Source organism: Leucopleurus acutus (genome assembly GCF_964270905.1).
Source record: "Leucopleurus acutus genome assembly, chromosome: 2".
NCBI lineage: Eukaryota > Metazoa > Chordata > Mammalia > Artiodactyla > Delphinidae > Leucopleurus > Leucopleurus acutus.
In genome coordinates this window covers 192,836,383-192,853,998 of record NC_139143.1, presented here as the reverse complement: position 1 = coordinate 192,853,998, position 17,616 = coordinate 192,836,383, and the positions used below count along the sequence as shown (strand labels likewise).

Here is a 17,616-nt window from a genome sequence, read left to right as displayed (position 1 = left end):
CTGCTCCCAGCTCTTGGGGAAGTAGGCCTCAGCTGTGCCTGCTGGAGGGGAATGGGGTAGAGGGAGGCTTCCCAGCACCCAAAAAAGGAAGTGGCCAGGGGCCTGGGTGACAGGTGTGGCCGGGAGGCACTGAGGCTCCCTGTGGACAGGGAGTGTCTCAGGCTATCCAGACGCCACCTTCCCCAGTTCTGGCCTCCAGCCAGCATGCCCTGGACAAGTCCGGCCCCTTCTGTCCCACTTTTCCCAGCCCTCCCCAGGGGCCAGTGTCCGGAATCACGGACTTGGCGGTCTCCTGGTTGGGCTGGCTTTGGGATCGGGCAGCCCCTCTTCTTGCCGGGCCACTAAGTGCCAGGCGCACAATACTGCAGGGAACAAACCCTCCAGGTGTTCGGGCGGGGACACGGCCTGCTGAAATCCAGGAAGAGGGCTGCCAGAGGGTAGCTAGGCCGAGGGAACCTGGCGGGCGGTGGGAGCCTGGGCGTGTGTGTGTGTGTGTGTGTCTCTGAGAGCGAAGTCGTGGGACTCGCCAAACTCTCACAAGGTGTCTAGGAGCAAGTGCTCTTGTTGCAGTTTTCACACGGGGAATCAGAGGCACAGAGAGGCCAAGTAACTGGCCCCAGATCACACAGGGAGGACGTGAAGGGGCAGAATTTGGCCGAACTCCAGGAGCGGGGAATGGTTGGGGGGAGACAAGCAGAGTGGTGTGGGTGGGGTGGCCTTTTCCTGCTCTCACACATTAGGAGGAAGAGGAACCGCTGGGGTGGGCAGGGGGGCGCCGAGGACCCCGCTGTGCGCTCCGCGTGAAGGGTCAGGCATCATGGGTGCTGGTGCCGGGTGGGGTGGACACCTCGAGTGGACGTGAACGCTGGGTGCTGGAAGAGGCGATGAGACCCAACATCGGGGTGCAGGTGACCCTAGAGCTCCCCGCAAGGCCCCAGTTCACGTCCAGCTGCCGAGGGTCTGGCGGAGCGTGGACATTGCACCTGCAACAGGTGTGCTCACCAGAGCCAGCTGCTACCGCAGACACTAGGGGCGGAGGCCAAAGGAAGGAAGGCGGAAGGGCAGGCGCCCTGGAGGAGGGCGGGGCAAGGAGACCGTCACTGCCCAGGTGCATCCGGCGCAGGGGGCTGAGGGGCCCCAGGCTTCGAGCGTGAAATCCGAGGTTCACGCCGGGCAGCGCAGTGCGGAACGCGCTTCGCTTCGCACCACCGCCTGGCTGTCCTCTTAGTGCCCCCGGACACCTATTTGCAGTGACCACTTTGCTGAGAAGGTGGGAGGGCGGCCTCGAGGCCAGCAAGCAGAGGGGCTGAGTCTCAGCTCCCCTGGCCCCAGCTCAGAGGGCACCCAGTCTAGCCAGCCCTTGCTGAGGCTCCTGTGCCCACGCCATGCCCCTCTGAGGGTGGCCGACAGCAGATGTGTCCCTGTGCCAGGATAAAGGCTTGCTTCCTGACCCCAGGAGACCCTCCCTCCCAAGGACTCAGGCTGCCAGCCCAGGGAGCACCTTAGATGCTCTCTGGCATTTTGAGACAGCTGGCAGCGTTAAAACGTGCAAAGAGCAGAGTTATTCCAGAGAGATGCGGGGGAGGAGGTTGAAACCGGGCGAACCCACTGTTCAGGCTGTCAACCGCCGGGAGGCCGCACCCATGGTCCTTGTAGGAGAGACCCCTGCCATCGCGCCAGTCCCACCCACCCCTCCCCATGGGCAGGGCCAGGAGGACCGACTGCCTGTGTCTTCCTGACAATTGGAAAAGGGAGCTTCAGGAGGGAGTACTTCCCGCTGAGAGCAGTCTTCACTTACTTATGAATCTGACCCGTGGGAATTACCAAGTTACCTTTCATAACCTTACACAGAACACTTCGGACTAGAAGAAAATCACGTCCTTTAGCACGAAGGCACAGAAGGCAGGGCTGGGGTCCAGGGAAGCGGTGGAGTGAGAGGCTTCCTCACTGACATGCAATGAAGTGTTTGCTTCTCGTGGGTGTGGGGCAGATGCTCATTTTTTCTTGCAAGATGCAGGTCTTTTCATTCGGACAAAGATGAAAACTGTTCTATCATCTGAAGGGAAGTATGTCTCTGGAGTAACGTCCTTAGTATCTTAGGGAGGGAAGAGTAGGGGAGGGCCACCAGTAGGGGCAGAGGCTCAGAGAGGAGAGAAAGGTCGGACAGCCACTCGGGAGACTCACGCTGCCGGGGGATGAGAGGACCACGGTCTGGGTGGTGACAGGGGGCCAGGGCTGGTGGCATGCTGCTGCTCTGCAGGCCCATCTGAGGACCGGCCGCTCCCTTCATGGACTCTCTGTGAGGGGGACAAAACATCACGTGGGCAGAAGAGGGGCAGCCAGGGGAGGGCAGCTGCCCCCCAGACACCGAAACAGCGCCGCAAATGAGCAGCCACGCCCGAGTCCCTCATGTCAGACTGCTTTATTGCATCTTAAGCAACAGCACAGCGAGTATAGGGCCTGTCTTGCATCCAGCTTCCTTGCAGTACACTGACTTTAAAATTAAATACAAAAGGTGAGGGACAGGGTGCAGGGAGCTCTACAGGGGCGCCGAGGGGGGTAGGGCCGGGGCGGGGGGGTGCTTGTCCCACTCTTTGCGGGTCCAGGGCACAGGGCACACAGGATGGTGCAAACACAGGATGGAGAAGCCGCTGCTGCCTCTACGGGAGTGCTTGGTGCGGGGAGGAGGCCTGCGCCGTCCCAACGCCACTGCTCCACACTGGACGCGCACAAAACCAGGGACGTCTGCATGTTAGAAAAATGGTCTGCCTCGGTGCAAAAGGCTGGTTCCACGGGAGAGCCGGGCTGTGAGGAATCCACAAAGGGAGGCCGGGGTCTCCATTCCCTGTACCACCCCGCCCCACCCCCCAATTCCAACAGCAATCGTTTGGAACAGGACTTGTTTTTAAAGGAATAAAGAAAACAGTGACTATCCCGCTAGGTGAGTGTGTAGAGCCGCCGGCTGCGCGGCTTCCGATGCGATGCGTGTGCACAGAGGAGCAATGGTTACAGCTTTAAAGAGGTTATTTCTGAAAAGAAAGAGAACATCTAAGGACTGAGTCCTATATGCACTTTTGAGCATTTCTACAGCATGCGATTCTAAGAGTAAACCCACCCGATATGGCAAACGATCAAATTTTTTAAAATTTAACTTAGAAAGTTTGAGATCATTATTTTCAAAACATTGATTTGTACACATTGTTTCATACACAAATAACTGACTGACTATCCAAGCACAGGACGGGCACCTCGCTTGAGAGCAGAGGCTCCTGACGGTCAGGGTGGGGCACAGGGTAGTGTCGCGCTGTTGCTGTTGTATAAACTTCCCTCCAACTTCACAAGGAGACCCAGGGTGAGATTAAAAACTGAACTGAGAAGGTAGAGAGAGCGGGTTGGGGAGCAAAGGTGCCTAACTGGTGTTCACTGTTCGTCCACGGCGCGTGCTCTGTTCCTTGACTTCTCAGCATCACCCTTCTATGCCGTGTGTGCACACAATGATCATGTGACACGAGACGAAAAGTAAAAAAAACTAGGGACTAAATTTACATCATTCACAATTCCAGAGAGGCTGCACTAGACCCTCTTTCTCTGTTTAACTACTGAACAGAAAGGAATATATTTTAAGAAGGAAATATGAATGTCTGCAAAATCCTGTTACAAACACAATCTGAAACTTAGAATCAATTACAAGATGAAGTCCTCAACTTGTTCGCCATGAACATCACAAAACAGGATCACTGATCTAGAATTCAAAGAAACTAGTAGAAAAGTGTGTCTGCCTTACAATTACACTCAAGTTTACCTTACCTGGTTAACATTTTTATTATAGTATTTCCTTTTAAATTCATTCAAGACAAAAAAAAAAAAAAAACAAACAAAAAAAGAAAAAGACAATGGTCCCGGAAGGAATGCACGATTTGTTTTAGTTTACAGCACAGAGATTCTTCTCTTAATGGGAATTGTGCTCTTGGTTTCAGCAATAAGTGAAGGGAAAAGGTCTTGCCCTTTTGAAGTTCTGAGGGGTGCAGGGCATCCGCGTTAGTAGGGGTGGATTGGAAATGCTATCACTGTAACGCTCCAAGGTTGGAATGGTCTTCCAGTCACAGCGGCGTCCACCTGCTGCTTTAAACAGAGTTTAGAGAAACATGAAGAGAAACGGACACCCTGATGCAGGTGCACAGTCAGCATGATGGGTGCACCCGCTCGCGGCTGAGGGCACAGGAAGTGCTCCAAGCTGACACCAATGCTCACGTGCCCACAAGTCCAGATCAACTACATCCAAATTAATCTTAGAAACCCCGACCCACAATGTCATACGTAGAGCTACAAGCAGGGAGGGCACGGGGCTGCTCCTTACCTGTTGGTGTTAGTTCCAGATCTTGAGGAAGCTGTCCCAGGACCCTGTTGCCACGGCCATCCCGTCGTCAGTCACCCCCAGGCAGCTGACGCGGTTGTCATGCCCGGCCAAGACCCCTGGGAGCAGATGACAGCACGGTCACCCCTGGATCCAGCCACTCCCTGAAGCAGACCCAGAAGCCCCCAAGGTTCAGTCCCTGCCAGGCCTCAGTGGTGAGGAAAGGGCACCAGGAAGGAGAGGAAGCCTGGTCAAGTGGAAACTAAACTGAAGCTCATGCCCACACTTGTCCAAGGCGAGGAAGGGTCAGCGTACTCCTCTCCCATGGTGGACGTGCCCACGGCCGCGGGAGGGATTCACACAGAAGGAAAACACACTGGAGAATCTGGCAACGTGTCTGTTATCAAGACACGTGGATAACAGCATGACAACAAGGAACACACACAACTGAAAGGCACTAACACACACACTGAACAACCTAGGGCCTCTTGCACTGACTCCTGAGCACTCCCGACGGTAAAATGCTTAAATAAAAAATGGAACAGGGGGCTTCCCTGGTGGCGCAGTGGTTAAGAATCTGCCTGCCAATGCAGGGGACACGGGTTCGAGCCCTGGTCCGGGAAGATCCCACATGCTGCAGACCAACTAAGTCTGTGCACCGCAACTACTGAGCCCACGCGCCTAGAGCCCGTGCTCCACAACAAGAGAAGCCACCGCAATGAGAAGCCCGCGCACCGCAACGAAGAGCAGCCCCTGCTCGCCGCAACTAGAGAAAGTCCATGCGCAGCAACGAAGACCCAACACAGCCAAAAATAAATAAATAAATAAATAAATTTATTTAAAAGAAGCAACAGAAAGCACAACAAAAATACAGCACGACAGTGAAGGCTGTAGGCTGTTCTTCATTTGTTTGTGATGCCCGGGGCCTGGTGCAGAGCACAGAATACAGAAGGCTGGTGATGGACGCTGAGGGAGGGCCTTTGGGATATCACAGAGTGAACCCCGCCCCCCAAGACAGGCAGGGCCTCCTGTCAACACTCAGCAGTCATCAGCCAGAAAGTTCCACATTTTTCCAGAGGAATCCGAGCCACATCTCAGAGCACCCCCATGCGCCTTCTGCACTCCTCTGAGTGTCAGCAGGCACTGTCGGGGCAGAGGCCGCGGGCGCTGGGGGCACGTGGGGGAGCAGGAGAGGCAAGAGGGGCTCAATGCAGAGCGGGAAGCAGACCCACCCAGAGCGGGAGGCCACGGGCTCGGAGCCACGCTCCCTTTCCACGCTCTCCAGCACTGAAGACTCCAGGAGTCTTGGAGCATTCAGGCGCCTGAACCCCCGTCTTCAACACTGCAAGTTCTCGTCTTTTGCGCAACCTGCGTTTTAATGCACTTGGGAAGGACACACCTCTCGCCTGCCTTTCACGTGTGAGCTCCAGTCTGTGCTTCCAACAGGCCCGATGGGAGGGGGGCCGTGAAGACCACGCAGCTGGCCCGTTCCTGCCCACCGTGTGCGGCCGAGAGCCCGCCGCCACTGGCCTGCCTCCCGTCCCCCTGCCGGGCCCACACGTCTCAGCTCGCGTCTCAGCCGGCCAGGCGCAGCCGCTGCCTACCTGCCCTGTCGGCCTTGAGGGCGTCCCAGACATTGCAGTTGAAGTCATCGTACCCCGCGAGGAGGAGGCGCCCGCTCCTGGAGAAGGACACGGAGGTGATCCCGCAGATGATGTTGTCGTGGGAGTAAGTCACGAGCTCCTGATCCGCACGGAGGTCGAACAGCCTGCAGGTAGCGTCGTCCGAGCCAGTGGCAAACGCATTGCCGTTTGGAAAGAACTGGAGAGAGAAAGCGAACCAAGATGATTTGCAAATGCACAGAAAGAAATACTGTGAACGTAAACTGCCCGACAGCAGAGCAACTGCGGGCCCCGCACGGGGGTGGCGCAATGTGCTCGTCCTCCCCAAAGAGCCGGCTTCCCCTCCCCATTTGTCCTCCCAAAGGAGCAGCGGGAGAGTGGCCATCACTGACGGGCTGGGCTCCCTGCAGGCTGCTGGCAGCCAGGCTGAACCCGAGGAGGACGGCTCCTCGCGAGACCGGGCCCGCCCGTCACGGTGCCGGGGACAAGGGCAGGCTCCCTCAACCGCCGCGCCCCGCGCGCCCCCGCAGAGCTGGGCCAAGGGGCTCAGCCGCGGCGCTGCCCGTCCCCTGATGGGGGAAGCCGCGTGATACAGTCACTGGTCACCCCAAGGCCGGGAGATACGCCAGGCCTCAGCAAGGACAGATCAAGTCACAGCTAAGTCTCCCACAGGGAGTTTTTTTCAATTTGACTGTATCTGCATAGAAAAGAGAGACCATCTAATTCTGAAAACATCTTCAAATTTGACGATGCAGCCCATGGCTCCAGAGAAGGACTCTAACTTGCTAACGGCCGGCGAAGGGCCCCCGACCCGCACCTCGGACCCCAACTCACACAGATGGCGTTGATGTCGGACTCGTGGCCGGTGAAGGTCTGCCGGCACATCCCTTCTCGCACGTCCCAGAGTTTGGCTGAAGCATCGCAAGCACCAGAGACAAACAGTCTGGTGTCCGGAGCGAGCGAAAGGCTCATGACGTCGCCGGTGTGTCCAGTGAACGTGGTCGTCTGCTGGCCGGTCTCAATGTCCCACAGGGCACTGGAGCAGAGCAATGACAGCGGTCACCCCACTTGCGCAGGAGACTAGTCCTGTGACAAACGGTCCTTCAAACCCCCCAGGACGGCGGTAAACGTCTGCACTTAAGGCAACTCTAAAACCTGTAATCCGACTTTGTTTAGAAGGGTTTGTTACAAAGCAAACGAATAAACGCAATGAACAAACACAGTACAGATGAGCACACGCCCACGGTCTTTACGGTAACTGTGATTTCCACGTCAACTCAAACACCAACAAAAGAGGGAGCCCGAGTCCCTGTCAAGGAGGGATGCATGCGGCCCCCCGCGTGGGCTCAGCGAGGGGCAGCAGGAAGCTCCCGGCTGCCATCCCAGGCTGGACAGAAAACGCGCTCCCTGCTGCTGCCAGCTCCATGCCTTCCAGGGTCCCACGGGCTGGGACGAGGAGATGACGGCCCTTAACTGGGGTCACTCAGCGGTGGCAGAGCTAAGCTCGGGCCCACAGCCGTCAGCTTGGGTGGCTACACGGAGGGCAGTCAAAGGTGAGACACAGCAGCGCCGCGAGGACAGCGTGTGCTGTTTCTGTGCTTCACCCACAGAAGCAACGCCACTGGAAGCCTCGCAGAAAACCCGGCTCAGCCCAACCATCCAAATCCAAGTGTGCAGGGCCCCTTGCTAGGGCCTGAGGGATGACAGAAGGAAGCAAGACATTCCCAGGGTCTGAAGAACATCCCTCATGAATGAAAAAGCTTTCAAAAGTATCTTCTAATACAGAAATTCTTCCCCAACTGACAGTCCAGACAGATCATAAATCTTCGGTGAACCTCTGGACATACATACAGGACACCTCAGGAAACAGGACCCGGCCGGGGCACCCCTGCCCACTGCGCGGCCCGCTGGCTCCTGACGACCACATGCCTCCAAGGGCCAGAATAACCCACGAGGAGAGTGTAAGCCTAAAAGGATTCAACTACCTAAAGATTTAAAAGGATATGCTTTGGTGCTTCGAGTGAAAACATTACAGAGCTTTACGTGGTCTATCCAAAAGTAAGGTGAAACTCTAAAAATTAATTAGTTTGATATAATTCACGTGAAATTGTAACCAGTGACAAGTTTTTTAAAGCTGTGCTCGGAGTCCACAACGAGGCGGTGCTCACCTTAGCGAGGGACTAAAGCACACCCACTCCCCCAAGTGCTACTAAAGACAGCCTGGAAAGGTAAAATCTGCAGGGGGGAAGAAAAGCGGGCATTTCATGCAAAACTGTAGTTTCAAAATCAGTTCTTTGCTGTTCAAAATCCAACTCTGAGCTTTCAGATCTGCACAGCGCACCACGAACCCACCCACCACTCACTGCCACGTGTGTCTGAAGCCGCCTGGCCATTTCCAGTTAAAATGGCCTGAGAACTCCCCTGCGTCTCGAGCTACGGGCCAAAGCAGGCAGCATGAGGACAGGTCTGGCGCGCAAGTACTCACCAGGTGGTGTCTCCAGAGCTGGTAACAATCTGATTGTCATCCAGAAAACGGCAGCAGGACAGGTAACCTGGAAAACAGAGCGACACGATGGCCCCAGAATTCGAGCCCCCGACTCTATGATCTTATAAATGGAAGAACACGTTGGCAGAACAACTATGGCGGGAAGGTCCACAGCAAGGGAGACAAATACCTCGTCCACCACCCCCGGCCCCTGCCGTGTGTGCTGCGAAGAGGAAGAAAGCAGCACGGACAACACGCACTGCCGGGCAAGAGTCAGAGCCCCAGGCCCACAGGACTGGACTCCGGTGAGCACGGCGCCCCAAGAGGCTCGGTAGGCAAGTGCACCTGTCCGCCCCTGCCCTTTTGGACACGTCGGGAGGAGCAGGGACGGAGGGTCTGCAGGGGCCAGAGCCAGAGAGGAGGATGGGCGTGGGGGTGGGTTCGTTTTCTACGGGACAAGCGCTGCTTCTGTCTTAGTGTAGGTGACCCTGAGAACTGCACGTGCCAGGTAAGCACACCTGCCCCCAGAGGGCCCAGGGGATGGTGGCAGAGCAGCCCCTGCCCCCAGCAGGCCGGGCTCTTGCCAGGGAGAAGCATGCCTGCCAGGTCTTCCCAGGCCACACCAGAGCCACGTGTGACGCTGTGTGAACCAGTAAGATCAAAGACAAAATACAGAGGGGAGGCCCACTGAAGGCTGCTGATGTGGAAAGTATAAGAATATTGGGAAAATAAAGCACTTATCTAACATATTACTGTACTGTCTCCCATAGAAAACACAGAGAGAGAACAATTTCAAAACAGCAACTACGGGCCTAGACAAGGACCTGTGGTCAAGTGCTCGCTGGAGGCCACGTCCCGTCCACAGGACACAGGGACCACACGGGCTCTCTTCCCGCTGAGTCTCAGCCTAAGTTCCGCTCCGAGAGCAGCACTTACTTCCTGGCACACGCTCACCCTCGCTCAAGCCAGCCTTCTGGGAAACAGCCCTGGGACCCTCACACCCGCCATCACAGCACTAGCCTGTCTGACTTGGGATCCCAGCAGACAGGGAGGAGCGTTGTGGAGACGGCAGCACCGCCTGGTCTCACACAGGGCCACACAGGGGCACTCCTAGGTCAACAGCACAAAGAAACACAACCTCAAAGATGACCTCTGTCCCACCTTGTGCAGGCGGTGGTCCAGCCCAAGGGAGTCCACGAGCTTCCCGCCCCAAGGACCAGAGGCCGCCGGCTACAGCCTCGGCTCTCGAGCACTAGCAACCTGCTCTGGCCTCTTCAGGGCCTCGGGTGGTCAGCACACGTCAGCTGGCTGACCCTCAGGGGCCAGGCAGGCTGTTGGAAATGACCAAATCTACAAAAACACAGCATTTGGGGACCACAAATGCTGTGAAGACTCCAAGACACATGCAGATGAAGAGGAGGGGCGGGGCAGCACACACGGAGCTCGGCCTGGTCCTGGGGCGAGGGCGCCTCAGGGACCTAAGACTGCGTGTGGAGAGCGCTGGGGTGGCCTTGGTGTTCGTTTTCTAACTTCCTGTAGTTTGAGCTTTCAAAATATACACAGTTGACCCTAAACAACATGGGGGCCGGGGGTGCCAGCCTCCTCGAGGCTGAAAATCTGCACAGAACTTGGAGTCGGCCCTCGTGACAGCGGTTCCTCAGTCTCCTTGGGGACGGGGCCCACCCGGGCTCCTGTGTGCTGTATTTGGAGAAAAACCTCAGGTGTAAGTGCACCAGTACAGTTCAAACCTGTGTTGTTCAAGGGTCAACCCTATCCAAATACTACTTTTCATTAGACAAAGTCAGAGCTGCTGGCTCATAACTCACTTTTTTGGTCTCTGTATTTTGTACATCGAGGGAAAAAAACAATAACCAGGTGGATATTATATTTTTTACAAAAATCTTTTTTCCTCCCAGAAAGAAAAGGTGGAAACCAGCTTTTCTTTTTATATTTATTTATGTGGCTGTGCCGAGTCTTAGTTGCGGCACGCAGGATCTAGTTCCCTGACCAGGGGTCAAACCCAGGCCCCCTGCACTGGGAGCACGGAGTCTTAACCACTGGACCACCAGGGAAGTCCCGGAACCAGCTTTTAAATTAGGTTAACAAACAAGTACTGAGCATCAAGAGTCAACAGCCCTGAGACGGGAGCTCACCAACCACGAACACCAGACCGTCCAGCTGGCGGGCTCGGCAGCCGACCCCACAAGCCCAGCGTCCCAGGAGGCCAGTGACGCCCCGTGTGCACGGGGACCATCAAGGGGCACCCGGGCTCCGGGGAAGCCTGTGGGGCCGTTCTGGCTGGGAGGTGGGCAGTGGCTTCAGAGTAGGCCCGATTCTCAGCGCAGCTGCTAACCTGCAGTGCGTGTTCCCGTGAGCTGGCTCACGAGCCCCAGGCTTCCCAGAGGAACTGGGATCATTCTGGAGAATTATCGGGAGGAACGGAGCTGTCTGCACATTTCAGTTCTCAACGAACGGTGGCAGTTACTGTCTTTGCTTATATAAGAGCGAGCAAATTCCCTGAAGGGGCCGTGTCAGTGTGTGAGTGTCCTCAGCAGAAGGGTGGCTGGCCCAGTGGCGCTGCTGCCTTACGAAGGCCTCCAGAGGGGCAGGGAAAACAGATCCTGACAAAAGTGGGCACCAAGTGTGGAGGTGCCAGGCCTCACAGAGACAAGTGGCTACGGGACACAGGTGCGCTGGGGACAGCCTGGCGCGGGGACGAGCTGGCAGCAGTCCAGACGGGAGGAGGCTTGAAGTGAGGCAGGGCAGGCGCTCAGGTCAAGGACCCGTGGGAGGGAAGGGGGACGGTCTCATGACAGGGTGTCGCTGATGGGAACCTGGGCCAGAGAGGCAGACAAGCTTACCTCCTCATCCAGAAGGCAGCTGAGCCAGACGGCAAAACCAAAGACCAACGTGCACAGACACACGAGCCGCCGCGAGTGCTGCCCCGAACCAAACAGCGCAGCCAAGGGAACTCATCCCAAGAACACGGTTACGGCCTGAGAAGTCACTCCTCTGCAAGAACAGTATTTACAGCCACAACACGCGCACTAGTGACAAGCCGGGAACTGCTGCAATGACCGACGACAGGGACAAATCGGCGCACCTTACAACAGAACCCTCTCCACCTCTGCAGGACAACGCTGCAGTTCTGGATGGGATTAGAAGTTAAAAACACAGAAGAAGAAATGTTACTTTCCCAACTTTCTACGGTGAATCACGCTGGCAGTCTTAGCCCAGCCAGCACCTGGGGGAGGCGGGGGCAGCTGGCTGGGTGGGGAGGGAAAGCCGCCGATCAGCTCGGAGGTGCACAGGGGAGCGGAGACCGGGAGCAGAGGGTGCGTTCTCTGAGCAGCTCCGTGAAAACGAGAGAGAGACAACGAAGTAACATGAAGGCCTGCGAGTGAGGAAACGCCACCCCAAAGAGACAAACCCAGAAACTGCTGATGCCAAAGGACAAGCACCCAGCAGCAGGCCGGGTGCATCCGTCCACCCGGAGGTTCACGTATCCTCTCAGGCTGAATGCAGGCACAGCCAGGACCCGTGGCCAGCCTGGGAGAGGGGGCTCTTGCTGCTGGGGGGCTGAGCCGGCTGGAGGGAAGCCCAGAGGGTAGCTGAGCCGGCGGCGCAGTCCGTGAGGTCAGGAAGTGAGCAGTGGGATCTGAGTTTCCCAGACTGTGACCACAGAAAGCCTAAAACTGCTGTCACGTTAACTAACTGCCAAAGAACAAGGCGCCGCAGAGCAGCACAGTGTGGCCCGAAGCAGAACTGTGGGACACGTCTTTCCTCCCAGAGCGGGGCCTGCTGGCGCCTGTCAGGAAAGAAGCAACTAACAGGCCAGGGGGCCCGTCCACTGTGCTTTCACGTGCATTCAAGCCCCGGGTAGCATGGACAAATCATCCCTGAAAATGAAATTTTAGCCACCGCAAGGGCTTCTGGCAAGAGTACAAGGCAGTCATGTCACCCCCAGGAAACCTCTGGCTAAATTCTTGACCATGGTGATCTCAGAAAGGGTAAATGTGTCTGCACTGCGATGGGAGGTTTAGGAAAGGAGAATGAGCTTTTAGGGTATTACTAATTTCTCAAATATACAATCTAATGCCTTTGTATCATTATTTTCACCAAGAGAGCACTCAGCAAGTTTTATTCTATACGTAATATATTCATGGCAACAGCAATAATGATAAATGTTCCGTCTCAATCGTTGTGAATTCATTCCATTAACCATTTCCAGAGGGCATCCTTTACTCCTTAAGATAGAAACTTAAAAGGCAAAACACCAGAAGATAGAACGCCATCTGATGTTTGCTCTCTCAAGTATTGCTAGCGTTTCCAAAGCCTGGGTGGCCAACTCTAGAGAAGGAAGCTTCTGTTTGTTCCATATGGGCCCTTGTATTTTCTGGAAACAACAGCAACACAAAACTGACCACCAAGAGCCTCTCTCCTGAAACTGAGCGCAGAGGCTCGACTCCCGCCCTCACTCCATCAGACACCATCTGAGGGCTCAGGGAGACCGCTGAGAAGAGCACCAAGGTGGGTTTTCTGCGCAACTGAGTTTCTAAGGCTCTACGACAAAATGTCCCAACCATAGCTTAACAGAGAGCTCTCAACTTAAGGCTCAGGCCAGAGAGAGATGCCTGAGTGATGAGCACTAACGTCATCAGACGGAGGCTTAGAAGGACTGAGACAAGATGCAGACCGCACATCCTCAGATCTTGAACCCCCTAACCATTCACACCTTTACCCCCCGACTAAAGTGAGGCTATTTGAATTTACCAAGTTTTAACCTTTATTGATTTGAAGCTGAATTATGTATCATGTCTGAAGAAAGTCACAAATACTCTTAAGAGGCCAGATGTTTAAAAAAACACTACCACTCAACTCCCAAAGAAGTAAAATTTCATGATACATGAAGGACACAAAATTTCGAAAACATTCTAATACTAGATTTATTTTTTTGTTTCAGCAAATAAAGTGTTAAAAAGATTTAATTAAAAAGGGAAGTCCATACACTGAATCTGGTAATAAGGGATCGATAAACAGTAAGAATGTGTTTTTCAATGTGCTGTGAGTTCATCAACGCTATAAGCAAAGTGGTTTAGGAAGGGTGCTCACTGGACAGAACCCCCAGTTTACAAGGATGGGGCAGGCAGCCTAGGCTGGGTTCCGAGAAGGCGGGTTCCCACCCCCAGGAGCACCCTTCCCACAGAAACCACCACGAGCTCCGGACAAATATAAAAACAAAAACCTGAAAGCACTGGAAGCAGGAGCAGACAAACTGGAGGGGAGCCTGCGCTTGGGAGAAGAGAAGGGCGCTGGGTGAGCTTGTTTTTCAACGAGCTCGCTTGTCCTGTGCCTGAGGGCAGGCCCCCTCTTGCAGCCACATCTCAGATGCAGATCTATGGCCCAGCCTTCTTGAACAGCCAGTAAACAGGGTTCTGGTCAACCACAACTGGAAAGTGCAAGAAGGAAACCTGGGAAGGAGAAAGCCACAGAAGGCCCTAAAAATCGCACACCTACTGCCCCAACATCTGTCCAAACCACACAGGCAGGACAGCTGCTCCCACACGGCTGTGTGGCTGCTCCCGACGGAACGAAATGGCAGGGCTTCAGGGGAACAGAGTCTGCACAAAGCCCAGGACACAAGTCAAAATCACTAGATGTAGCAAGAAGCAGGAAAATGTCGCCCATATTCAAGAGGAAAGAGCCACCAAGACCAAACCTCAAGGGATTAGTTGCTGGAACTGGCAGGTAAGAATTTTAAAGCCAGCTCTTGGAACTCTGCCCAAGGATCCTAAATATGCTCGTCACAAATAAACAGGAAACGTCAGCAGGAAAATAAGAACGATTGTTTTAAAAAAGCAAACGAATTCTAGAACTGAGAAACAGAACATCTGGCATATACGGCTTGCTGGGTAGTCTTAACAACACACTGGAGGTGACAGAAGTCACGTGTACTGGAGGACAGCTCTGGGGAAGCGGGAGACGGAATAAACAAGAACAGAACCATAGGGACCTAAGAGACGATGCGAACATGCACCCACTGGAGTACAAAAAGACAGAGAACAAAGAACAGAAAACGGATTTCTAATATTTCCCAAATTTAGTGAAAGACAAAACTTTACACATTCAAGGTGCTAAAGCACAATAAACAAAGAAAGTCACTCCAAGGCACATCACAAACTGTTAAAAAAACAAAGAAAAATCTTAAGAGTGCTGGAAGAATATAATACCAACCCAGAATTAAATATATCCAGCAAAAACTTCTTCAAGAATGAAGGATAATCGACATTTTCAGATAAATGAAAACAGACAGAATTCACTGCTAGGAGACCTGCACTCACAGTAAGAAACGGTAAAGCAAGTTCATCAGGCTGAAGGGAACCCGAAAAAAGCTCACGTGTTCAGGACGTGATGGTAAAGATTTGAGTGAATGTGAAAGGCGATTCAAACTTCTTCAAGCGGCTACGAACACTCAAAGGAAACAAACAGAACAATATATCGTGGGGCTTATAACACATGGAGACGCAACGCCTGCAAAAACTTCATAAAGAACGAGGAAGGGCAGAAATTGGGCATTTATGGCCACAAGATTCTTGTATTTCATTCAAATGGATACAGTATAACTCTGAGCACACCGTGAAAAATTATGAATGTACACTGCAATCCCTACATAACCCTTTTTTGGAGGTAACCAGAAAAGCCAACAGATAAAACTAAAATAGAATTCTAAAACATCAAGTAACCCAAAAGAAGGCAGCAAAGGAGAGCACACCATAAAGCGAGAGCCAAATCCCACTGCACCCACACTGCATGAAACAGAACCCCATACTATTCGAAAGGCAGACACTTAGAGTGGATAGAAAGAAAGAACCAAGTGTGTGCTGTCTCTAAGGGACTCTGTTTATAAATACAGTTAGGTGGATGGGAAAAAATACACCATGCAAACAGTCGGACTAAGACGGCTGGAGCAGCTACGTCAACAACAGATAAAGCCGACTTGCCAACACAGAAGGTTCTGAGAAAGAGGGTCACTTCATCAGGAACGTACGACAGTCATGAACATGCCTTCTACCAACAGAGCCTTCTACCAACAGCTGTGAACAGTGTCAAAGTCCTGCTTTGACGAACACGCTGAGAACCTGCCCCACAGCCTGGACTCCCAGGCGCGTGCGGCGTGTCATCCTCAGACCACCCGCTCCACCGGAAGCAAGTCTCCATAAACGTGAAAAACTGAACTGGTACAGAACATCTTCTCTGAACATAATGGCATTTGATTAGAAACCAATAACAAGTTATCAAAAGGGTATTGAAAATATTTCCCACTGAATGATAATACAGTTAAAGCCACGCTTAGAGGGTAATTTATATTTGAAAAAGTAGGAAGATCTACGTTTCTACTTTAAGAAGATAGGAAGTTAAAGAAGGAAGCAACCCCAAAGCAAACAGGAGCCAAAATAACACACCACCCCCAACGCACAGAGCTGGCTACGTTCAAAAGCACTGAGCCTGAAGGACTCTGTGCTGCTTCCTGTGCAACGAGAATGCCAGTCGTTATGAAGGATGCTAAGAGATCAGCAAGGGTGTCTCGATATGTGGATAAGTACGTGTGTGCGCGCACAGGGAGACACGTGCACGCTCGCGCATGTCTAGATTAGGAACCCTTCTGGAAACGCACTCAGGATGGAAGGAGGTTCAGAAGGAGGTAACGCCTCGAACTGCGTCCAGCTGCTGCGGAGCGACCTACGTTCCCAAGATCCTTGACAACAGCTACTACAGCCACTTATATCCAAAGGCTTCTTACTGATAAAGGAATATCAAGGCCTGTGTTTGATTTCATTTAAGAGTATATCTGGCCATTGATGTAGCCAATCTCATTAAATAATTGTTGAGAAGGGGTGAGTGTCCATAGCATGTAACTCATGCAAGGCACACAGTGGATAAACTTTGAGGTTACTGATGAGAACATGTACCTGTATGTCCAGCCAGTTCACGACTCACACGTACATTCCCTTCACGAGTTTTCAGATTGTAAATGGAGCAAATGTTATCCAGGCCACCGCAGGCCACATAGTTGCCAGAAGGGGCATATGCACATGTCATGACCCACGAGGAACGCAGAGGGATGGCATGAACCTAAATGACAAGACACATGTGATGCAAGCACGCTCAAGGTCAAAAACATTAACTACTGACATTTATGATCCTGCTTCTAGTCTTCAACTTTCACTGCACAGCAAAACAGTGGCCAAAATTATTTTGAAAATATTTTATATGTGTGGGCAGTCAGATAAAGTAATAATTTAATTAGAAAGCCAGTGCTGCACACCAATTTAATGTAGGTTTGTTGTTTTTTTTTTTGCGGTACGCAGGTCTCTCACTGTTGCGGCCTCTCCCGTTGCGGACCACAGGCTCCCGACGCGCAGGCTCAGCGGCCATGGCTCACGGGCCCAGCCGCTCCGCGGCATGTGGGATCTTCCCGGACCGGGGCACGAACCCCTGTCCGCTGCATCGGCAGGCGGGCTCCCAACCACTGCGCCACCAGGGAAGCCCTATGCAGTTTTGTTTATGTATTTAGGCCACACCATGTAGCTTGTGGGATCTTAGTTTTCCAACCAGGGAGCGAACCCAGGCCCTCAGCAGTGAAAGCACTGAGTCCTAACCACTGGACCACCAGGGAATTCCCAAATGTAGAGTTTTAATAAAGTCATAACTTACAGTTAGGTAGACACTTAAGTAATAGCAACATAGCCTCTGAATCACAATTATATATTAAAAGGAAAACATTTCACTGGCTTGTCAAAATGGCTATAAAATTCACTCCAAAAATAAAGCGTTTTTAGTGAAGTAATCAAACTAGAAATCACTGTAATTAATCCTACCACACACCTCCCTGTGTTTGAGACAGATTTGTTATAAGTACTGGATTCTGTCATACACGTGTGGTTTCCTCCAGTAAAATAAAACTGAATTCTGTCTGTTACACACGTTTAGACCAACGATAGTGCTTTTTTCATTCAATATGATACAACCCTGGACTGAAATTTTAAAATAATTTAATTTATACTTCAAAGTACAAACTCTTTCAGATTATTTCTTGTAAAAACTAGTTGACTAAACGGAAAGCGGTATTTCTGTATTTTTAAATAAAGCATGAG

At 52.9% G+C, this 17,616-nt stretch overlaps 1 protein-coding gene across 4 annotated transcripts in view; it reads right to left on the bottom strand.

Annotated features, from left to right (window-relative positions):
- Nucleotides 1-2,428: 2,428 nt before the first annotated feature.
- Nucleotides 2,429-17,616, bottom strand: part of GNB1 (G protein subunit beta 1) — a 92,588-nt gene continuing 77,400 nt past the window's right edge. For 2 of the 4 annotated variants that reach the window (XM_082832761.1, XM_082832763.1), the window contains 6 exons: nucleotides 16,432-16,594; nucleotides 8,462-8,528; nucleotides 6,811-7,012; nucleotides 5,959-6,175; nucleotides 4,358-4,473; nucleotides 3,808-4,119 (listed from right to left, as the gene is read on the bottom strand). In XM_082832761.1, coding sequence (XP_082688887.1) covers nucleotides 4,367-4,473; nucleotides 5,959-6,175; nucleotides 6,811-7,012; nucleotides 8,462-8,528; nucleotides 16,432-16,594 — 756 coding nt within the window. In that variant the 3' untranslated portion in view covers nucleotides 3,808-4,119; nucleotides 4,358-4,366. Of the gene's footprint in view, nucleotides 3,030-3,807; nucleotides 4,123-4,357; nucleotides 4,474-5,958; nucleotides 6,176-6,810; nucleotides 7,013-8,461; nucleotides 8,529-16,431; nucleotides 16,595-17,616 lie in introns of those variants that run through there. The other 2 variants (XM_082832764.1, XM_082832762.1) reach the window with 2 other exon arrangements.